Source organism: Lactuca virosa, chromosome 1 (genome assembly GCF_052849685.1).
Source record: "Lactuca virosa cultivar CGN04683 chromosome 1, Lactuca_virosa_CGN04683_v6, whole genome shotgun sequence".
Lineage (NCBI taxonomy): Eukaryota > Viridiplantae > Streptophyta > Magnoliopsida > Asterales > Asteraceae > Lactuca > Lactuca virosa.
This window is the reverse complement of record NC_136426.1, coordinates 315,895,012-315,919,975: the sequence shown is the minus strand read 5'-3', so window position 1 is coordinate 315,919,975 and position 24,964 is coordinate 315,895,012. Positions and strand designations below refer to the sequence as shown.

General features: G+C 35.1%; 1 protein-coding gene across 1 annotated transcript; it reads left to right on the top strand.

The window, feature by feature from the left end:
• Positions 1-23,328: 23,328 nt before the first annotated feature.
• Positions 23,329-24,759, top strand: LOC145131110 (uncharacterized). Its single transcript, XM_079065844.1, has one exon. The coding sequence runs from the start codon at positions 23,329-23,331 to the stop codon at positions 24,757-24,759; it is 1,431 nt and encodes a 476-aa protein (XP_078921970.1).
• Positions 24,760-24,964: the final 205 nt, after the last annotated feature.

The following is a 24,964-nucleotide window of genomic DNA, read 5'->3' as shown; positions in this document are numbered from 1 at the left end:
TATCCTACTTGCTCTCCTCATGCCCAAAGGATATCACCGAACTCAAGTAACTTCACCCCATGTAGGCATCTGACTACCCTCTCAGTAGACTCCACCAGTGCTCATCTAGGTATCTCTCCTAGATTACTCCTCTACTAAAATCCTTTCCTAAAAAGGATTCCTGCTGGATACTCTTACTCAGCACATACTCAAAAGCACATCACAGATAACAGCAACTCCTACGCTAAGGCATCACAAATCAGGCCACTCTAGTCCTAAAATATGAAATACCTAGCCTACTCTCTAGCATGCATAACATATCTCATAACAATTTCTTGTTGGGTTTTGAGCATTCTAACACTCCTATGGTGTACATGCAACCCTATAAACCTTGGATCTATTTTTTCTCTATTATACATGCAAATATTAACTATTCCAAGGTTTCATCCTAACTAGCATATTATGTAGCACCTATACTACAAAGTTCTAGTTAGATGACATACCTTTTGATGTAGCTTGATGTCTTCAAGCTTTAAGAGCTTAGCCCCAATAGTGTGGAAGCCTCAAATGGAATCACAAATCACCAAAACACCTTGGAAGAACTTGAGAGAATATGTATGCACACTAAAATCGGCCCACTCTTATTTTCACACACTTGTGCCAATTTTGTGAGCCAAGGACCCCTTTATATATTATGGAGGATTAGGGTTACATCCATGTAAACCCTAATACCCATGACCTTTCATTTAAATAGGATCCATGGGTTAAAAGCTCCATGGACCGTCCATGAAAGCTTAGCCCAACCTAAATGAACTTGGCCCATTCCATATGTATAAGAGTCCATATTTAATTAGTTCTTTTTGATCACTTAATTAATTCTAAATTAATTCTTGATCAATACTAATTAAATAATATGATTCCATATTAATATATTAGAACTTATAATATATTAATATAAATCATAAATATACTATTCTCAAAAGACTATCCATATAAATTGTGTCGGTCAAGTGCAACCCAAATGGACCATGCCGGGTCGGGTCAAGTACATACCAAATATAGTTATGGACTTAGACATTAATCCAACAGTCTCCCACTTGGATAAGTCTAAAACTATTATTGAGTATGACTTCAAAACCTAACTGGAAATCGTAGCTCTTAAAGCCGCTGTCGAACTCTGACCTTGTCAATGACTTGTCCATTAGATAATGGATCATATATTCCTCCATTCTAGATATCATATGGACTGAGACATGGATTATAAACATTCTCTCTGTCCATTTGCTGTTTCCCGATTTTCGATTTATGATGACTGACTGATTGAACAAATCAAATCAGTCCTGGCTTGGCCAAGCACTCACATGTGTCATCGCTAAATCATCGAGGGGCCCACATATATCGCTTTTATCCCGAAGGTAAAAGGAATGGATAAACTTCGACTCATATGGCTTGTTCTACTACTTGTTGAATCATACACAAAGGCACGTTTTATAACATCGAGTTACCAAATGCATTTTCGTGCAATCAAAGTATAACCAACTCATAGTAACAACTCATATCTCTAGGTTTGAAGAATATAAGATATTATCGTTTCATGATCACTCGTGATAAAATGCATGAAGTGATTCAAATGAGCGCGGGTTGAATCCAATACTCAGAACTTATGAGCACTCATGAGTGTTGTAGCACCACTTTGTCCACTAACTTAGACCTCTACAAACCAACCCATGACAGTCTTGATTCATATCTACTTCCAACATATGACCGACTGTGGATGGTTTGAATAACTTAATCATTTAGGAAGAGCGACTTAGTTATTCTGGAAGTCAAAACATGCAAAGTGAAACACAAGAATAAATGAATCAAATATGGTATCAAACCCTATGAATATAAATAAACACTTTTATTTATCACCATACTGATTACTCATTATTCATTGTTTTGGTTTTATCAACTTTATACTTGAATTAAAAACACTAGTTGTCCCATGCTCCAAGCATGTACACTATGTTTTTCTTAAACAATAGCTTTGCCATACACCAAGTATGCACTCTATGTTTGTCTATGATCCTTACTTTGTGAAATAAACCAATTGAACATAATTTCAATGATTCTAATTTCACACTCCCAAATCCTTATCGAAAAATGTGAGAATTTCAAATTCCTATCATTTATCAAAATCTGTTTAGATTTTAAACGTATATGTACTGACCCTCCTGTAATGAATATGTACAAAGTCACAAAGACTTGTCAACAGTCATTATAAGGTATTCCAATGGAGATCAACTCCATGGAAACTAAGTCTCATATTCAAAGTACATTGCTTTGGACATGCTTCTTGCATTAAGTTTTCTAATCTTACACAGAGAACTTCCACCTATGGAGACAACTCCATATTCTCATTTTGACTATCACTTCTGAATAAGAGATGCCTCTTTTCAGAATATGTCAATATGGTCCTTCCAAAATTAGCACTATACTTCCAACTGTCCCTGAGCAACCAATCTTTGGTAAACCTCAGATTGTCCTCGACAATTGCTTAATCATTTTAGTCATATCCAATTCTAGACCTTTTCCCTTCTTAATGCCTCTGGGCATTTGGAAAAATTTAGAAATGACAAATATTATAGCACATGCAATCGATCCTGTACCCAAAGCAAATGGTACACGATTCATGATGTCTCATATAAAGACATGATTCTAGACTAGTCTTTTGCTACAATATTTTTATTTGCCATGTTTTCAAAATTTGACTATGAGGAGGGATGCCATTATCATAATCGAATTTTGAGAACGCAATATATAGAATTTCCTTAAGTTGAACCAATCCAACATGAAATTCATATATATATTCTTGACTAAAGATGATTAAGGTCTCAATCTAAGCCTTTAGAACTGAAATGAAGTATATCCTCTCCCTTAATTATAGCAAAACAACTTTTTCAATCCCTGCAGCCTCACGAATTGAAACTTTTGTTTTCTATAATTAACATTGCTAACTTGCAACACTAACAATAATTATCATGCTCCCACTAACATGATGATTATTAGCATAACACTTATGCTCCCACTAGCTTTGACATGTACTCAGAAATCAGCTGGACTTCTAGAAATCAATACTTTATTGACTTTCTTACCAAAGTTCAGATTTTTTATACGAGATGCTTTGATAAAACTTTATCAAAATCATACACCTTTCCTTAGATAGCATGCATGTGTGTCTAAACAATTTTAGAACTATGAAAAGGGATGTCGTAATCATAGTCTCAATTGTTTAGACCTTTTGCCATCTGCTTCAAATCTACTTGGTGGAAGTGTTTCCTCACCATCATTTTCATGAATCGGAGAGAAACCTTATGACCCTTAGATTTTATGGTGTATGTGTTCTTATCCATGTGAATCGTCAAAACCATAGTCACAAGACAAGGATAATGACAAATCCAAACTCATATGGACTGAACTTATGCAATCTTAACTTCTTGCCACCTGGCAGTACAGGGCCTGCCATTGCTTCCAAGTTGTTATGCAACCAATTGAGAACTTTCAGAACTCCTATGCAAAGCCAACTTTAACTGGAATGGGCATAGAATATGTCAACACGATAGGTTATAAACCTCAAGTCGTGTGCTAGTGAAGAACCTCAGGTTTTATTCTTGATTAGTTCTTGAAATTCTTTTTAGGATCTTTAAGACTCCCACTGTCCTCTTGACATATAAGACTATCTTGCCAAATATTCAAGAGATAGTGCGGATTCTTTATCAAGACAAACACTTCACACAATTGGCCTTAGTTGGTCTTTGTTTTATCCAAAACATCACAACTTACCAATTTCAAATGTACAAGAGTAGGACACTTTTACTCTTACATTTGACAAGTGTTTTAAACCTTTCTTTAAGATATGTCACTCAAGTTACAATCTTGGAGTATGACTCTAAGAATTGTTTTGGAACGAAGTATGACTCATCTTCCTGATCTAACCATTTCAACAATTCATGACTCCTCTTCTTAGTCATAAGAATGCACTAAGATGACCTTTAGAGGACTAATTGTGATATGATTTCTAAATCATTAAGATGATTACAAACATGATACTAAAGTACTCTTCCATCTTTTCAGATTTGAGAAACTTTTATCTTTCTGCCTAATTTGATTCTTCCCATTCGTTCTGCCATACATTGAGACTTTTCCAATGTTTCAGAATTATACTTAAACTTGTAAGTATAACCATATTTACTAAACTTTAGTAAATCAAATAGTCTTAACGAGCTTTGTGGTGGATATGACCAGTGCACAAGAATGTGTACTTGATCCCTTTAGTCCTTCACTTGACTCACACATCCATGTGAACAAGTAATTAGTCTTGATTTTCCAATGCTTGAAAGTTCTCATTCATCATACTATTTAACTTGCATGATTCCAAGTTTCGGTCCAATTGAAACATGGGCGATGAGGAACTTTCCTGATTTGGTAAATTTAGACACTACCACAAATGAAAGAATCAAATCCATTTTCCAATATTGTTGTCAGTGGAATCATATAAGCAATAATTTTCCACTAATGCCATTATAAGGATACTTCAAATAAATAAAATTAAACAATTTTCTTTTATTTTAAAACTTTTCGGAAAAACTTATCCTTACAATCCACATGGAAAATTGTTGTTATCTATTCCTTAGCAATATATCATAACTTCTTAAGCAACTGCTCAAAATTCTGATGCGATCGAAATCCACCTTCGCGATCAGAATCAGCATATACTTCCTTTAAGATTTCTCTCTATTCTTTGATTCTTAAAACATCAACATGTGACCCAGTCACATCATGTAATGAGGATCTCAGAATAGAACTTAACAGAGTTAGATAATGGGCTCTACCTGATGTAGAGTCAAACTTATTGACTTTAACATCCTTAGGTAAATTTGGCAGCTTTGCAATCAACTCCCCTTCCTTTGGCAAAATAAACATATGGACCCTTTGGTAATGGGACTATCTCAGACTTAACCTTTCTCTTTACCATTTGGTCAACCGGGTTGACTATGGCCAATCCTTTTCCATTGGGAAGAGAATGCTTTTTCTGGATTTCCAGTGTCACCATTGTCACTGTCCATAAAGTTTTTGGGAAGTTGATCTTCTAATCAAATTTGCTTTACTATCATTACAAATCATTGTTGATTCAGCAGCACCAAGCAAATAGATATGATCATTAAGGTTCATGTCATAGTCTGTTTCATAGTAGTCCCAAAGGAACTCACTATGTGACTTAGAAAGTGATTGAACATCCAACTTTCTCAAGACTTTGACACCCAACTCTCCCGGCTTGTCAATATGTGACTTCATCTCTAAGATGTGATCACACATAGACCTTGCTTGCCATTAGGGCTTGAGTGACCTTGAACTTGTGGGTTAGGGAGAATAATTGGAGGAGGTGGAGGAAGAGAAGTATGACTTCCATGAGCCAAACTCGGGAAGTCATATTCATTAGGAAAGCTTGGTTTGGGAAGATCATTTTTGTCTAAACCAGACATAAACAATGGGAGAAATTCACGTAAAGTTGATTTAAGTCCTTAATATAACACCCAATATGATATATTAAGGCTAGGACCCAACAAACTATTTTATAACTTGGAAGAGGGATGTCGTAATCCAAGCTATAAAATATTTGAAGGTAGGTGAATGACGATTCACCAATTTCCACCAAGATAAACGAAATGTATTATTAGGTTTTAATTGGTTTTGAAACTCCTAGATTCTTTTGAGATTCATTGAACTTTTCAATGGCATGTTTCAATCTCGAGTGTGCCCTTCAGGTTTTGTGACTGGGATGCCGAGGATCACAAAACAAGGTGTGAAGTAACCATGCAAATATACTTGGTACCCTTAATATTTACCCCTCAATCGATGTGTCGGTTAACCACACACGCTCCAACGATACTATGATAAACATTAAGTTACCCTTTGCCTGATGGGTTTTATACAAACAATCCTATGTGTGCATGCAACCCTAGAGTTGGATCTATGTTTTCACTATTAGTTATACAACTTTATGAACACAAAAGAACCCTAGCATGCATCTACTATTTTCGAAATTGACATAGGAGAATAGAATACATACCTTTTGTTGTTATGTAGTAATAACAACTAGTTCCTTGAATTTCCTTAGCTCTTGAAAGCAAGTACCACAAGTGTAGGACCTCTAATGGCTCACAAACACACTAGGTGAAAGGATGAATATGGGAGAGAGGAGAGAAAGATATCTTGCCCTAAAATTCGTCCCTTTTAGGGTTTCCCAAGGCTTGGACGAATTCTAGTGCCTTAGGGTGCTATTTATACTTGAGGCTAGCTAGGGTTTCAAGGTGGAAACCCTAATCCCTTAGCTTAGGGCCTAAGCAAGTCCATGGACTCCTTTCCTTAAGCCCTTGGACGGAAACTCCTAGATCCTTCTAGGATTTTCGTTCAAGCCTTAATAAAAGTGATCCAATAGCCCAAAGTCTCAACTATCAAATAATTACAAAACAGCCCCTGTACTTTTAATTAATTCCTTTAATCCCGAAATTAATTCCTAATTAATTTCTGATTAAATACTAATTAATAATATGATTCCAAATTATTATATTAATCATATAATATAATAAATAAATCATATTTATGCCCTAATCAACCTCTCTCCTCAACTGTCATCCTGTCTAGTCACCAGTGTGAAGGCAACCCAAAAGGACCATGCTCACAATCGGGTCAAGTAAATACCAAAATAGTTATGGACTTAGACACTAATCCAACAGTCTCCCACTTGGATAAGTCTAATAACTATTCTGCGTATGACTTCAGAACCTGATCAGCAATCGTAGCTTCCAAAAGCGCTGTCAACTCTGATCTTATCAGATACGCGTGTCCTTTAGATAAGGGATCATATATTCCTCCATTCTACAAGATATCGTATAGACATGAGACATGGATTGAAATCATTCTCTCAGTCTATGTGTCGTTTCCCGATTTCCGATTTATGACGACTGACTAATTGAACAAATCAAATCAGTCCTGGCCCGGCCGAGCACTTTCCTTTGTCATCACTAAATCATCGAGGGGCCCACAGATATCGCTTTTATCCCACCTTGGGTAAAAGGAATGGATAAACTTCGACTCAAATGCTTGCTTGCACCTACTAATCGAATCACACACAACAATAAGTTTTATAACACCAAGTTACTGGTACGTTTACTTATTGTCAATGTGCAACCGACCAGCAAATAACAACTCACACGTCTCGGTTTCAAGAATATACAATGTTATCGTCTCACCAATCACTCGTGATAAAACCATGAAGTGATTCAAATGAGCGTGGGTTTAATCCAATACTCTAATCTTATCAAAGCACTCATGAACTCTGCAGCAAACTTGTGCTATGTCTAAACACTTTAGACAATCTACAGACAGATTCATGACAGTCTTCCTTCATACCTACTTCCAACGTATGACCGACTGTGGATGTTTGAATAACCTAGTTATTCTGGAAGTCAAAACATGCAAAGTGAAACGCAATAATAATATTAATCCTATATGGCCCCAAAACTTTTGAGCGTAAATAAAAACACTTTTATTTAAACACCATATTGATTACTCATTATTCATTGTTTACTGTTTCAGACAATCAACTTATTACTCGAATTATAACCACAATTGTCCCATGCTCCAAGCATGCACACTTTGGTTTCCTATGGTCCATACTCTGTGAAATAGATCAATTGAAAAACTTTCCCAATGAAACTCATTTCACAATCCCCAATATTTTTTATTATTAGTATAAGAATACCAAATTCTTGCCACTTTTAGAATATGTCAGATTCTAACACTTTATGCAATGATTCTTTCGTAATGTCATAGCACAAAAGTCACCAAGACCCGGCTAATGAAATTACTAAGTTCTCTATCAGAAATTGTTACAAAACAATTTTATAGATGTGATGTCTCTCACTCAAAGTACATTCCTTTGAACATCCTTTTGCATAAAAGTTTCTAATCTACATAGAGTCTTAATATCCAACTCCCATTAATGGAAACATTTCCATATTTGCTATATGACAACTTATTCTTAATAGAATCTTATCTATTCATAATAATGTCAATATAGTCCATCCAGTACTATACTTCCAACTACTCACAAGCGACAAATCCTCAGTGAACCTCAGACCGTCCTTTGATAGTTGTTTAATTATTTTAGTCAAAACCGATTCTAGTCCTTTTTCCCTCTTAATGCCCTAGGCATTTGGAAAATTTAGAATGGTCAAATATTATAACATATGCAATCGGTCCCATACCCGAAGCGTATTAGACACGATGCATAATGTCTCATATAAAGACGTGATACTTTATCAGCCTTCTGCCATAATATTTTATGTGCCATGTTCCTGCAATTCGAACTATGAAGAGGGATGCCGTAATCATAATCGAATTTTGAGAATGCACTATGTATCCTTGACTAAATTTATTAACATTTCTCGATCTAAGCTTTAGAATTTTGAAACGAAGTATAATATTCTCTCCCTTAATTATAGCAAAACAACTTTTCAACCCTTGCAACTTTGCAAAGTGAATCTTTGTTTTCTATAATTAATATTGCTAACCTGCAATACTTACCATAATAATCATGCTCCCACTAACATGATGATTATTTTCTTACCAGCATAACACTTATGCTCCCACTAGCTTTGACATGTATTCAGAAAACAATTGGACTTCTAGAAAACAATGCTTATTGAATTCCTTAAGTTCATATTTCTAATACCTAATGCTTTGATAAGCCTTTATCTAAGCTTTTTAAGCTCATACACCTTTGCCTTAGATAGCTCACATGTGTGTCTAAACAATTCAGAATTTAGGTTACTAAGTCCCAAATGTTCAGATCAATTGCCAAATCTCACAATTCGAACTATGAAAAGGGATGCCGTAATCATAATCGAATTTGAGAATACAATTTTCACAATTGCTATCTTCTTAAAATCTCTCTTAGTGAAAGCATTTCCTCACAATCATTTTCATGAAGGAGGAAAACCTTATGACACTTAGATTTTATGATGTATGTGTTCCTATCCATGTGAATTTGTCAAAACGAAAGTTTGCGACAAATCCAAAACATTATGGACTGAACTTGTTCAATCTTGATTTCTTGCCTCATGGTAACATGAATGCCCACCATGTCTTCCAATCAACTCACCCTTTCATATCAATGTACTTTCCATTGATCGAGGTGCTTTGTCTTTATGCATTCAAATGAGAACTCATAGAACTCACACGCATAATTAACTCAATTGGAATGGCACAGAAAAAGAGTATGTCATCCACGATAGGCTTTAAACCTCAAGTCGTGTGCTAGTGATGATCAACTAGGTTTACTCTTGATTTGTTCTTGAAACTTTTCAAGACCATTAAGACTCCCACTGACTCCTTGACATATAAGATTCTCTTGTTAAGAACCATTTCTTGACAAACAAATATTCAAGAGTTAGTGTAGCCTTTTGTCAAGTTCAACACTTCACACAATTGGTCCTGGTTGGTCTTTGTCTTATCCAAGACATCACAACTTACCAATTTCAAATGTGCAAGAATAAGAAAACTTTTCCAAATTCCACATTTGTCGAGTGTTATGAACCTACTTAAGACTTGTCACTCATGTCAGAATCTTGACTCTACGATTTGATATTGGAACGAAGTATGATTGACTTCTTGATTTAACCATTTCTACAATTCTTGATTCCTCTTCTTAGACATGCAATTGCACTAAGACTCACTTAGAGGATCAATTGAGATATGGTTCTTAATCATTAAGACTTATCATAAAACACAATAAAAGGTACTCTCCCTTCTTCTTAGAATAGAGAAACTTTTATCTTTCTGCCTACTTGATTCTTCTTATTCGTTCTGCTATTGATTTAAACTCTTTCAATCAACTCAGAATTATACTTAATCTTATAAGTATAATCATATTTACTAACCTTTAGTAAATCATGACAAATATCTTTATCACTCTTGTGGTGGACTTGATCAACGCACAACCTAGTGTACTCGATCTCCTGGTCCTTCTCTTGACACTTTGCCAAAGAATTAGTCTAATTTTCAAAATATGAAGTTTCTCATTCATCACGCAACCAAGTTGTATGATTCCAAGTTTCTGCCCAATTGAAACTTGGGTGATGAGAATCTTCCTTTATTTGGCAAATCCTCGACATTTCACAAATAACATAATCAAGAATCACATCCAATTCAAGATTGCTAAAATTAGAAATACATAAACATCCATTTTCACATATGCCATTGCAAGGATAAATAAATAGGACGAAATCAAAATTCATTCTATTGCGGAAAAACTTGTCCTTACAATGCAATTCAAATGAAAACTATGCTATTTCAATTTCTAAGCAATCTATTCTAACTCTAAAGTAGTAGCTCAAAAATCCGATCTTCAAGCAATGCGATCGAAATCCATTTCTTCACGATCAGATTCAGCTTACTTCTTCCCTTAAGCTTCCTCTCTTTTCTTCGATCCTACAAAACATCAAAATGTAATCTTATCACATCATGTATTGAAAATCAAAGAATAGGAACTTATAGAGTTAGTTATTGGATTTTACCTGAAGTAGAGCCATACGTCTTGACTCTCCCATCTCTTAGATCTCTCAGGTAAAAAGGGCAGCTTTGTCTCCAATGCCCCTTCTCTTGGCAGTAGAAGCAGATGGACTCTTTTGAAATGGCACAAGGAACTATCTCAGAATTTACCTTTTTCTGGATTTCCAATGTCACTATTTTCAATTTCCATTGAAGTTTGAGAGTTTGATTTGCCAGACAAATTTACTCGATTAGCACGCCAAATCATTTCTGATTCAGCAGCTATAAGCAAATAGGTCAAATCAATGAGGGTCACGTCATGGTCCATCATATAGTACTCTCTAACGAACTCACTATATGATTCAGGAAGTGACTGAAGAACCCAGTCAACAGCCAACATTTCTGAGATATCGACACCCATCATCCTTAACCTATCAATGTGTGACTTCATCTCTAAGATGTGTGCACACACAGGTTTCCCATCTTCGTGTTTACTTGCCAATAGGGCTTGAGTGAGCTTGAACTTTTCAAGCCTTTGAACTTGTGGGTTAGGGAGAATAATTGGAGGAGGTGGAGGAAGTGAAGCATGACTCTCATTTCCTTGATCGTATCGTGGAACGTCATCTTCATTTGGAAAGCTTGTTCCAAGGGATTTGGGAAGACCATAGTTGTCATACTTTGACATCTACAAAACGGGAGAAAATCCAAGTTAAGTTGATTAGAATCCTTGATGTGACACCCAAATGAAACATCAAGGCTAGGATCCAACACAATACTCTACAACCTAGAAGAGGGATGTCGTAATCTAGTTGTAGAATATTTGAAGGTAGTTAATGACGATTTACCAATTCCCACCATGAAAAACGAAAAAGAAATTTAAGTTTTAAATGAATTGAAAACTCCTAGATCTTTTGAGATTCATTGAACCTTTCAATGGCATGTTTAAATCTCGATATGCACTTCAAATTTTGCGACTGGGATGCCGAGGATCGCAAACAAGTTTGTGAATAACCATGCGAACCAACATGGTGCACTCAATGTCTTCATCACCTAATCAATGTGCCGGTTAGCCACACACGCTCCATTGATCTATGATAAAACATCGAACCACCCTTTGTCGCCAATGTCAATCCCAAATTAGTGTGCCGGTTAACCACACGCGCTCCACCAACGATTGACAGGGGCACGAAGTGTAATTCCATGGATTAGCATCACTTTCACATTTTATCCTAGAGTAACTAAGATTTGGGAATTTGTAAAAGCATTTAGTTACTTTGTACTTCATTATACTTATAATGGAAGGTTTCTGTCCTATCCTACCTGTTCGGCTAACGACCCTCCACTAGTCAAGAGTGCGGTGGGTAAGAGTGGATACCCATTCAATCGCCATTTTATAGGCAATTTCCTTAAACACCCCTTATAGACCAGCTTCGTGAATGAGGCCTAATAACGGTAAGACTGACTTTTACTCATATATATAATATTAGACTTTTAATGTTACATATATAGTATAGGGTGTATTTTATACTTTTAAAATACTAGGTGGTTTTATTAACTTTCCAAAACCATAAGGGTGTAATTTGAACTTATTCAAAATACGAGGGTTTTAGAATTTAACATTTCAAAATTAAACTTTTAATCAACTTTTAAATTCCAAAACTTGAGGGCAAGTTTTGAAACTTTTCAAAACATAAGCAAGAACATTCTAGATCAAATTATTAATAATAATTAACCAATTAATTAGTAATTATCTTAATATGACCTAATTCAATTTCTTGCAAGATAATCTATCAAATAATTCAAATAAATCAAGTTTATCACATAAAGAAATGATTATCTAATTAATTTGACAATTATCTTTTACTTTGGTAAGGATATCTCTTAAATTAAACAATTAATTTAACCTAATCCCTTAAATCCCCTAGAATTCGAAATTATGGGATGGGATATTCAAAATCTTTAATTACCAAATTTAAACATTTAAAGGATAATTACAAGATATGACAATATCCAAATCCCTAAAATTTAGGATCTAATCATGGGGAAAGAGGCAATTTCGAAATTCTAGGGTTAGACAACCCTAAAATCGAAATCTTGGGGCCAAAGAAAAAAGGTTTAGGAAATCTTACCAAAAATTTCGAAATCTAGGGTTTAGAAACCCTAATTTCGAAAATCAAGCCTCCAGGGTTTATTAGCCATAAACCCTAATATGTCAAGTTCATACATTTGAATAAAGCTAATTGAAAACAAAAACCAATGGCTCTGATACCACTGATGGGTTTTATACAAACAATCATATGTGTGCATGCAACCCTAGAGTTGGATCTATGTTTTCACTATTAGTTATACAACTTTATGAACACAAAAGAACCCTAGCATGCATCTACTATTTTCGAAATTGACATAGGAGAATAGAATACATACCTTTTGTTGTTATGTAGTAATAACAACTAGTTCCTTGAATTTCCTTAGCTTTTGAAAGCAAGTACCACAAGTGTAGGACCTATAATGGCTCACAAACACACTAGGTGAAAGGATGAATATGGGAGAGAGGAGAGAAGGATATCTTGCCCTAAAATTCGTCCCTTTTAGGGTTTCCCAAGGCTTGGACGAATTCTAGTGCCTTAGGGTGCTATTTATACTTGAGGCTAGCTAGGGTTTCAAGGTGGAAACCCTAATCCCTTAGCTTAGGGCCTAAGCAAGTCCATGGACTCCTTTCCTTAAGCCCTTGGACGGAAACTCCTAGATCCTTCTAGGATTTTCGTTCAAGCCTTAATAAAAGTGATCCAATAGCCCAAAGTCTCAACTATCAAATAATTACAAAACAGCCCCTGTACTTTTAATTAATTCCTTTAATCCCGAAATTAATTCCTAATTAATTTCTGATTAAATACTAATTAATAATATGATTCCAAATTATTATATTAATCAGATAATATAATAAATAAATCATATTTATGCCCTAATCAACCTTTCTCCTCAACTGTCATCCTGTCTAGTCACCAGTGTGAAGGCAACCCAAAAGGACCATGCTCACAATCGGGTCAAGTAAATACCAAAATAGTTATGGACTTAGACACTAATCCAACATTGCCTACCTTGTTAAGTCCAGGTTAGTGTGCCGGTTAACCACACACGTTCCACTAACAGCTTAAACAAAGTGGAAAGTGTAATTTCATGGATTAGCACCTTATTCACATTTTCCTAAGTAACTAAGATTGGGAATTTATAAGTGTTTAGTTACTTAGTATTTATCATTATACTTATAATGAAGGGAGAATTATAGTCCTTGTCCTACCTGTTCGGCTAACGACCCTCCACCGGTCAAGGAAGCGGTGAGTGAGAGTGGACACCCATTAAACTGCCATTTTATAGGCAGTAACCTTATACCCCCCTTATAGACCGGCTTCGTGAATGAGGCCTACTAATGGTAAGACGACTTGCTCTTATACATATAATATATTAAACTTTTAATATTATAATAGTATAAGGGTGTATTTTAGACATTTAAAATACTTGGTGGTTTAATCTATTAATTAAACTAGACTTTTAATTTAATTAAACTCAAACCATATATTTATGGATTTAATAATACTCTTTTAATTAAACGCTTTAATTAACTATTAATAAAGTCCATAAGAGTTAATTTGAACTATTCAACAAAACATCATAATTCCAATTATTAAACTCAAAATTAAAACCATTTAATTAATTATTTAAGTTATGAACCCAAGAGTTTTAGAATTCAATTCTTTTTTTCATAAAAAACTTTTCTCAAATTCCAAAACTTGAGGGCAAGTTTTGTAATTCTTGAAAACTTTTGGATTCCATAACTTATGGAATTAATGGTGTTTTATGATGAAACTTTCCATGTTCCATAACTTAAGAACAAGTTATGGAATTCTTTAAAACATTAACCCCAAATTTTGTAACTCCATAAAAACTTTGAATCAAATTTGTTTTTTTTTTTTAAAAAACTTTCATATCCATAACTTATGGAAGTTTCAAAAACCCTTAAGATCACAACTTTAAAAAAAAACTTTTGAGCTCCAAAATTTTATGACAAAATATGTAACTCCTTAAAACATTTAGATCAAACTTTTAAAACTAATAAAATAATCATATCATTTTATCTTTTACTAAATTTGACCTAATTCAACTCATATAACAAATGATTCAAATTTTACAAATAATTCGTTTTTCACAAAACAAGTAATTATCTTAAAATTTGACAAACGTCGTGTTCTTTTTCCTTTTTTTTTCAACTTGAAAATAAAACATTTGCATCAATATCACAGAAAACAACCCATGGCTCTGATACCACTGTTGGGTTTTGAGCATTCTAACACTCCTATGGTGTACATGCAACCCTATAAACCTTGGATCTATGTTTTCTCTATTATACATGCAAATATTAACTATTCCAAGGTTTCATCCTAACTAGCATATTATGTAGCACCTATACTACAAAGTTCTAGTTAGATGACATACCTTTTGATGTAGCTTGATGTCTTCAAGCTTTAAGAGCTTAGCCTCAAATGGAATCACAAATCACCAAAACACCTTGGAAGAACTTGAGAGAATATGTATGCACACTAAAATCGGCCCACTCTTATTTTCACACACTTGTGCCAATTTTGTGAGCCAAGGACCCCTTTATATATTATGGAGGATTAAGGTTACATCCATGTAAACCCTAATACCCATGACCTTTCATTTACATAGGATCCATGGGTTAAAAGCTCCATTGACCGTCCATGAAAGCTTAGCCCAACCTAAATGAACTTGGCCCATTCCATATATATAAGAGTCCATATTTAATTAGTTCTTTTTGATCACTTAATTAATTCTAAATTAACTCTTGATCAATACTAATTAAATAATATGATTCCATATTAATATATTAGAACTTATAATATATTAATATAAATCATAAATATACTATTCTCAAAAGACTATCCATATAAATTGTGTCGGTGAAGTGCAACCCAAATGGACCATGCCGGGTCAAGCCAATTACATATCAAATATAGTTATGGACTTAGACATTAATCCAACACTTATAACACATAAGTAAGGGTATTTTGGGAAATCACCGTTCGGGCGCTGGCTGATTGTACACACTGCTCGTTTCCTCTTTCTCTTAAAATTCTCTTACTCATTTTTAGAAAAATCGTTCCTTTTGAAAACGTTTCTCAAATCCTCAGTTTGAGTCCAGATTTGCCCGAAGGTGCATCCGAATGTCTCAAACCAAGGCTCTGATACCAACTTGTAACGACGTAAATTTTCAAACAACATTTTTAATTTTTAAAACTCATAATCACATATAATAATTCTCAAAATCTCAAGTGTCGATGTCATAACATATTTCAAAATAGTTTTTAAAAGTAATTATCAAAATCCATGATCCTCATTCATGACTCTTTTCTCTTGTGTGTACAATCGAGCCGCTGCCTTCCCGCAATCCTGATAAGAACATGAAACACATAACACATAACACGGTAAGCACGAAGCTTAGTGAGTTCCCCAAAATACCACATACAACAATTCGCCACTCGAGGCTATACTCTGTACCACCCTCTGGTCAATGTGTCTCAGCGGGACCCTCCAGTCCCGTAGCTCGTTGGACCCTCTGGTTCGGTCTAGCTCGTTGGACCCTCCGGTCCGGTCTGGATGAGGACCCTCTGGCCTCGTAGATCGTTGGACCCTCCGGTCCGGTCATAATATAGCACAGTTCGTGGGACCATCCGGTCCGGTCTAAATATCACATAATATAGCACACATCACACATCACACATGAAATGCATAACTCAGGCAAGCACCTAAGACCCTCTGGTCACACATAATTACCACTCTAGGTAAATTATAGTGAGAAGACTCACCTCGGGTAACTCGAATGATCTCGAACTCGAAACACTGATCTAGCCTCCGCCTAATCACATATAGAAAATATCTCTACTCAATAAAGGCTCTCAAAGGCTAGACTAATTCCTTCCTATGCTCTCTCAGGAGGGTAAAAGACCATTCTGCCCCTCCAATGGTCCAAAAGTCCATTCGTTGACTAAACCCTAAAAGTCAACAAAAGTCAACTCTAAGGAGTACGCGGCGCGTACCAGATCCCTACGCTGGGCGTACTCGACCGCTACGCTGATATCGGGCTGCTTGAACCCTACGCCCTGCGTACTGGGATTTACGCTCAGCGTACGTCCCAGTTTCACTATCATCTCACTTATGGTCTTAATCAGTTAAGACCTTGGCTCAAAATACAGATCTGGACCCCCTACAGCCTCCTAATCCATAAATTCGAAGACTTTACGCCTTTGCATGGCTGTAATGGTCATCATCATCCAAAACACACCACTCCCTTCACTAAAGAACTCATATCTCATGTATGGCTCACTCCTAACGTCCAAGATTGGATTTTTATGAATTTATAGCACCTTATACACTGAATATGGACAGATCAAGGTCTATGGAGCTTCTTTACTCATAAAGTCTCCACCTTTGGGACAAAAACCCTAGAAATGGTCCATAATGCACAAAGCAAAAAGATTGAGAAAGCTCCAAGCTTTTTACCTCCAAATGATGCTCCAACCTCAGGAAGTTCAGATCCAAAGCTTGCCCTCCAACTCTAGCTCCTTCAATGGCACCTCCTTCTCTTCATAAGCACACAAGAACACTTTCAAGCTCAACCATACTCACACAAGCTCTAGAATGAGGGTTAGGGCACACTTAGGGTTTTGTTCTCTGGAAATGGTGGCTAAAATTGAGGCTATAATGTTCCTTATATAGGGCTCACTCCCACAATTAGGGTTTCAATCTGAGCCTAGTACGCCCAACGTACACTATGGTATGCCCAGCGTACTGGGTAGTCTCTGCGTCAAGAATACGCTCATGAGTACGCGCAGCGTACTCTCCCTTACGCCTAACGTACTCAAAGGCCAAACATTCTTCTCAAGGACCAACTTTCACAACTTGAGGAAAGAAAAGGATCAAGGAGATATATCTGAATTCCGGGATGTTAGAACTTCTTATCTTGGTTCGAAATTTTGAGGTCCATAAAGGAGTTTTCAGCCCATTGGGCCCTTAGGGTGGTTCACGGCCCAATTAGCATAAAAGATTAGGTTTGTGGCCCATTAGGGCTAATTAGATTAGTTATGGCCCAACAAGGTTAATTAGGCTAGTTATGGCCCAATAAGGCTTATTGGAGTAGTTTATTCCATTTTAGGCCCAATATGGCCCAAAATGTCAAATCTCATGAAGGTGGGTTAAATTAGAGCCCAATTAAGGGTTCCAAGCCCAAACTAGTCAAATTGGAAACTTATTGGTCCATTAGGCCCAATAAGGAAATCCTAGTCCATAATGGACTAAAACCGGGATTTTTAGGGTTTCCAATATTTTGTTGACTATTTGAAGTGTTTGCATAGGGTGATTGATGGAACTTTGGTGTAATTGAATAAACATCATGCATACTTTCAAGTTTTAGTCACAAATGTTATCATCATTATTGTTACAAAATCATAGAATTTCTAGTTGTGACACCTTCTCTTCATCAATTTCATTCAATTCTTTCTCAAGTACATATTCCTTGTCCTTAAAATGAAGGGCCATTTTGATGTTGCACATATAGTCATTATAATTGGTGCCATCCAATGCCACCCCTGAGTAGATGTTCAACAACGAGAAGTTTTGATTTGAGGAGGAGGAACCAGAAGCATCATTTGAAGTTGACATCTGTAAAAGAAAAGTAGTTTTAGTTAGATAAAAACAATCCTTAATATAACAACCCAAAAATGAAATATTAAGGCTAGGACCCAACTAAAAATTCACAACTTAGAAAAGGGATTTCGTAATCTAATTGTAAAATTTATAAAGGTAGGTAAATGATGATTTACCAATTCCACCATTAGAAAACGAAATTTGAAAGAAATTATGTTAAGTGAAATTCGTAGATCTTTTGAGACTCATTGAAACTATTCAATGGCATGTTTAATCTCAGATTATGCTCTTCAATTTGTGACTGGGATACCGAGGATCAAAAACAAGATGTGAATAACCATGAAAATTAGCTTGAAACTCTCGATGTCATTTATCATCTCAATTTACTGTGCCGATTAACCACACGCGCTCCATTAATCAAAGATAATTTTAGAGATGCCCATTATTACTCTTTATAGTCACTATTAGTGTGCCGGTTAACCACACATGCTCACTAACTACCATAAAGTATAATGTGAAATTTCATGGGTTAGCATACAAATTCACATTTTTCCTAAAGTAACTAAGATTGGGATTTTTAATAAAAAGAGTTTAGTTACTTTTAATTGCATCATACTTATTAATGAGAATTAATTGTCCTATCAAACCTGTTAGACTAACGACCATCCACCATACAAGAGAGCAGTGGGTAAGAATGCACTACAAGAAAAAGACCCTTTTACGACGCGCAAAACACGACACTCATTGATTTATGTTACGCAAAAGATAGTGACATTAAAAAAGTGTCATCTCTTCAAAAAATTTACGGATTTAGGTCACGCATCATTGCGTGCCCTTAAATTAGTGTCTCATGTAAAAAAATTAAAAACACGGAGGGCACTTTATGTAAAATGCGCATCCTCAATAAATGTCGCCTTATAATTTTAATGAAAGGCACGCGTCTCTTGTTACAAAAATCGAGGTTACTACTAAAATATCCTAACACTTACTGATCATCAGTCACTTCACTCTCTACAATCGATCGACTCTGAGACCTCGCCTCGCCTCGCCTTGCAGACAACGTCTCCTCCGACGACGTTAGGTTACTTCTCCTCCGGTTGATTTCGCCTCGCCGACGACCTTGGGCTCAACTGACATCATTGGAGACTGCTCAAATTTACGTGCCCTAGGTCCGATTAAGGTGTTCCTATTGAAACGTTTCAGGCAAAGTGAACTTCCCCGGTTGGCCAGAGAACCAAGTAACAGAAGAGAAAGAGCAGAAGAAAGTCGACACATGGGGAAGAAGCGCCTGGTAGCCATGAATCTGATGCTAAATTGAACACATTCAAGGGTTTCTCACCTACTGAAGATTATCAAGTTGAACACAAGGTAAAATCTCAAGCTTCTCAAGTTGTATGTAATGTTTTTATCCCCTTCTTTCATCTTGTGAACATTTGGTCTGCTTTTTCTTCATAATTTCTACCTTATCTACATGCCCATCCACTAGGGTGATTTGAAGAACATTAGGTGAAAAGATCTTTGAATGGATTTGCTCTTCAGAGACGCCCTTGTTTCCTCCTGCTTCTCTATCTGTCTTAGGCTAGAATGTCCAAAGAGAAAAAGAAGTTGTGATTAAGTCTTGCTTAGTTGGGAATAGTTTTTTTTAAATAAAAGCTCATAAAAGAGAAGCGTCATTAAGTAAGAGATCAAGAATCAATCCATTGGGACCGAATAACAGAAAAAAAGCACATGATGAAGTAACAATGGCAATCATAGACAAGATACTCAATTTGAGGACTTTTTAAGTAAAAAATTGAGTTACTCTACTTATTTGGTCAAAATAAACAACTACGCATATCAGTCTCTTGATGATGTGGCATATACAGCAAAAGCTCTTGCTGAATATAACCACAGCCTTGTTGGCTACCAATCTTATACATAAATGGTTCCTTAATCAACTAAATGACAAAATAACATCAAAATGTAGATCAACCTTTGTATTCTACTACTATAAGAAATTGTTTCTTTTTTATTTACTTAGTGGAGACATGGGTGTTTTTTTTTTTGACTTAATGCTTAAAGAAGGACTTAATAAAGATAGACATGGGTGTTTTTTTTTTGTACTTCAGATTTAAACTTCCCAAGATGAGCTTCATGAAGCATCACTGTCTAAGTTCCAAATTGTATATATTTATAATGTAGTTTTATGCTCCCAAAATTGGTCATTTGACCATTTTGGTTAATTTTGACATTTTTGACCCCCTTTTTTTTTATCAAATCTGTCAATTTGACCATTTGGGTCGCCTTTTCAATTTATGAACTTATTCACAAACTTCTCATAGGTAAATAAATGTGGTTGAATTCTCTCAAACTAGAATTTCTAGTCATTTGAGCATTTTGGTCAATTTGACAGTTTTGGTCTTTTGACCAAATCTGTCGTTTTGACCTTTTGGCTTCCTTTTTAATTCCTAAAGTTGATCATAATCTACACGTTTCAATCCTTATCCTCTCAAGCTTAGCAAATATTCCCTAAATAGTAATGGTTCTTGTCTAAAAGTTATGTAATGGTGTCTGTGTAAGATTGACTATCTTAAATATGATATATAAACAAACACAAAATTATATATTAGAAATCAGAATTTTTCTCCTCCAAATCTCAATGCAACAATCAATAACAGCCTCTAGTTTTAAACCCAAACAATCTCCTATACCTATATAACAAAGGGTTTTGGATAATTTTTAAACTAATAGTGATAGAATATAGTAAATCATAATAAAAAAGAGCGTACCACCCTCCATGATTGCCTGAATCTTTTTTCTCACACAAACTCAACTCATCTTCTATATTCCGTTGTTGATTAGACTACAAAGATAATAAAAAGCATTAACATTTGAATTAAACTACACAATATATATATATATATATATATATATATATATATATATATATATATATATATATATATATATATATGGTAAGTATAAAAACAAAACCAGTTTTTGTCTTTTGTTGAAAAGAGCTCGAAGGGCAGCTTTTGATAATTCAGATCTCTTTGAATCCACTATGAATTGAAAATTGCCAAGGGGCTCGGTTTTTGCCACATCAGCATCCACTTTTAGCATTGTAGTTTTATCCTCACAAACTGAAACAATACCATATTTCTTTTCATCATCAACCCTTTTATCTTTGCATTCATTAATGATTGATATGTTTTTCAAGTTCTTCACATTATCCTGAAAATAACCAAAAAAAAATTAGGTTGCATAAAAAACTTATTTAAAACTGCAATTAGTTCACTCACCTTTATGCTGATAGCATTTGTTAGAGTTGTTCTTTTTTCATGATGATAAACCTTGAGTGGTGTTGGTGTTGGTGTATGCATTTTAGAAATTTGAATTTCTTTTTGCAAACAAACTGTTGGCTTAGTAATATTATTATTATTGGATTCAGTTAATGAATCATTTGATTTAACTCCACAAGATCCATTCACTTCTTCTTTCTACTTTAAACAATAACTTTCAAGACTCATTGTCTTTTTGCCATCTCAAATATGACATAAACAAACACGTATTTTATATTAAAAATAATTCATTTTTTCCTCGAAATCCCTTTAAAACTCAATCTCTTCACCACTAGTCTCTTTACCTGTACACTAACCCAAATATGGCTGAATGTGATATAATCATGATTTACACAACTCACTAGTATCTTAGTATATGATAAACCATTTGAAAATACTCTTCTTAGAACTCTTCTCCTTTAAAAGCTCTTAATGTAGTATATATATTACACTTCTCATTAGCATTCTATAAGAACTCTCTTCAAGCTGTAAAACACTTCTTAATCACATACAAGTCGTAACAATTAAGTATAAGAGTTACATAACTCTTAAAAAAAGCAATCTTGTCTGGAACATATCTCCACTAGAAACGATGGTCCAGCAACCTCGAGTTTGAGAACTGAGAGAACAAGTCCCTGACACATGAAACCAAGTATGAATACATTATTATAACCAAAAATGCAAAAATCGGTTAAAGTCACAGACCAAAAATGAGCTCAAGGGCCATAAGTGTAATCTAGTCAAATCTTATGGGCTAAATTGTAAAATAAAAAACTAACTGATGGAATAAGTTTTTGGAGTGTTGGATGTTGTTTCATATATTAATCTTTTAAGGCTTTCTTCAGAATCCGCATTCAGTAATTTGTTGTTTTCTGGGCGAGTTTCTCCCAAATATTCCCAAGAGAATGCAATGCAACATGTTTTTTTTTCATTAAAAAAATTTATTAAAAAATAACACGAAGGGTAAAATCATCATAATGGAAAAAGCTAATTAACCAGTTGTTTTCCACGCCCATGCAGATCAAATGCAGCATTAACAACACGTCTAGCAGCAGATGTATTTGATATCAGCAAAACTGCCCCTTGTGTTGCTAGAATCACATTTAGAAAATATAAAAACCATTAAATGAAATTAAACAAAATGATCTTAAAATTTAAATGCTTAGATAAATTTATAAAATTACTTACATGACCCTATTTGCCCCATTTCAAGGGTAAAACCGTAAAAAGGGTATTCTTTAAACATCACATATATAAATTATAAAGAATAAATACCAAGTTTTGGCCCTTGTATCAGTTTTGTTTGCATATTTTCGCCCCTACATCACATATATTAATTAATGCAAGAACACGAGTATCAATACCAAAATAACCATAATGCCACTTACCTACTTACTCAATCTGTTTGCATATTTTGGCCCCTGTACAGTTTTGGTCCCTGCATCAGTTTTGTCTGTGTACATTTTTGGCCCCTCTACAATTTTTTTTCTCCCTGTACAATTTTGGCCCTTGGACGGTTTTGTTTTTGAACAGTTTTTGTCCCTGCATCAGTTTTGTCCCTGTACAGTTTTGGTCCCTGCATCAGTTTTGGCCCCTGTACAGTTTTTTTGTCCATGTACAGTTTTTTTATCCCTGTACAGTTTTATCCCTATACATGCATAATCATTGTTGCTTTAAATGGTAAATAATTATGTAGGTTGGAAACAAATGTTTAATGGATAAATCATGGATTTCCTCTAGTAGATTATCAAATGCATATTATGAAGGTGTGAATGCTTTTCTAGAGTTTGCACGAAGTAATAATCCAATGTTAGATGTCATTCCATGCCCTTGTGTAAATTGTATCAATTTGTGTCACCGCTCAATTGACAATGCCCGTTATCATTTGTTTGCCCACAGCTTCGATGAAAATTATAAGATTTGGTCTTTCCATGGAGAAAAACAACCCAAGATTGATTCTAGATGCCCTAACAATTCGATTCCTCCTGATGTTATTTATACAAAGGATATGCTACATAATGCCTTCATATATGTAGACGAAGAATCTGATTTATTGAAATCACTTCTTGAAGAATGTGATAAGCCACTTTATGTAGGGTCAAAGCATAATGCACTTAGTGGATTATTGAAATTCCAACATTTGAAGGGTCAGTTTGGATGGTCTGATGCTAGTTTTGATGCTTTGTTGTGTGTCCTAAAAGATATCTTACCATCAAACAATATCATCCCTAGATCGATATATGAATCCAAGAAGTTGCTAAAAGGAGTAGGTCTACAATATGAGAAGATTCACGAATGTGAAAATGATTGTGTTCTATTCTGGAAAGAACATAAGGATGCTTCTCAATGTCCAACTTGTGGCACATCTCGTTGGAAGAAGAATACCAAAAACGTACCTTCAAAAGTTTTATGGTATAGAAGAATGTTTTCAATACCACAAATTGGACATGACTTAACTTGGCATGCGCAAGGTCGGGTCAATAATGGGAAGCTTACTCATCCTCGCGATACCCCTTCTTGGAAGCTTGTTGATAACACGTGGAAAGAATTCGGACAAGAAAAACAAAATCTTAGATTAGCCTTGTCTGCTGATGGTATCAATCCTCACAAGTCATTAAGTTCCAAGCATAGTTGTTGGCCTGTTATCCTAATAACATATAATCTACCCCCTTATTTGTGTATGTCAAGAAAATTCAGGATGTTGACTCTGTTGATATCTAGGCCAAACCAACCTGGTAACAATATTGATGTCTACTTGGCACCATTGATAGAAAATCTAAAACTCTTGTGGGAAACTGGCGTAGAGACTTTTGATTCTTATAAGAAAGAATACTTCAATATAAGAGCAATATTACTTTGGACTATAAGTGACTTCCCCACATATGGTAATCTTTCAGGGTGTGTTACCAAAGGTTATTATGCTTGTCCGATATGTTCAAAGAATACTTGTTCACAATGGTTGCCAAAGTCCAAAAAAGTATGCTTCCTTGGGCATAGAAGATTCCTCCCACTTAAACATCCTTTTCGTAAAAGAAAAAAACATTTCAACAATCAAGATGAGCACGATTTATGCCACAACCATCATCAGGTGAAGATATTTATGACTATCTGGCGGGATTTGAGACTACATGGGGTAAGAAGATAAAGTCAAAGAAGATAGGATCAAATAAGATAAAGTTAAAGAAGATAAAGCCAAAGAAGGGAGTGTCAAAGAAGGAAACGCCAAAGAAGGAAAAGTCAAAGAAGAAAAAAGAATGGTTTGAAGTCTAACATAAAATTTCCTCATGGGTATTGCTCTAATTTCAAGAATCTCATGTCGGATGATGTTTCAAAGATGAATGGTTTGAAGT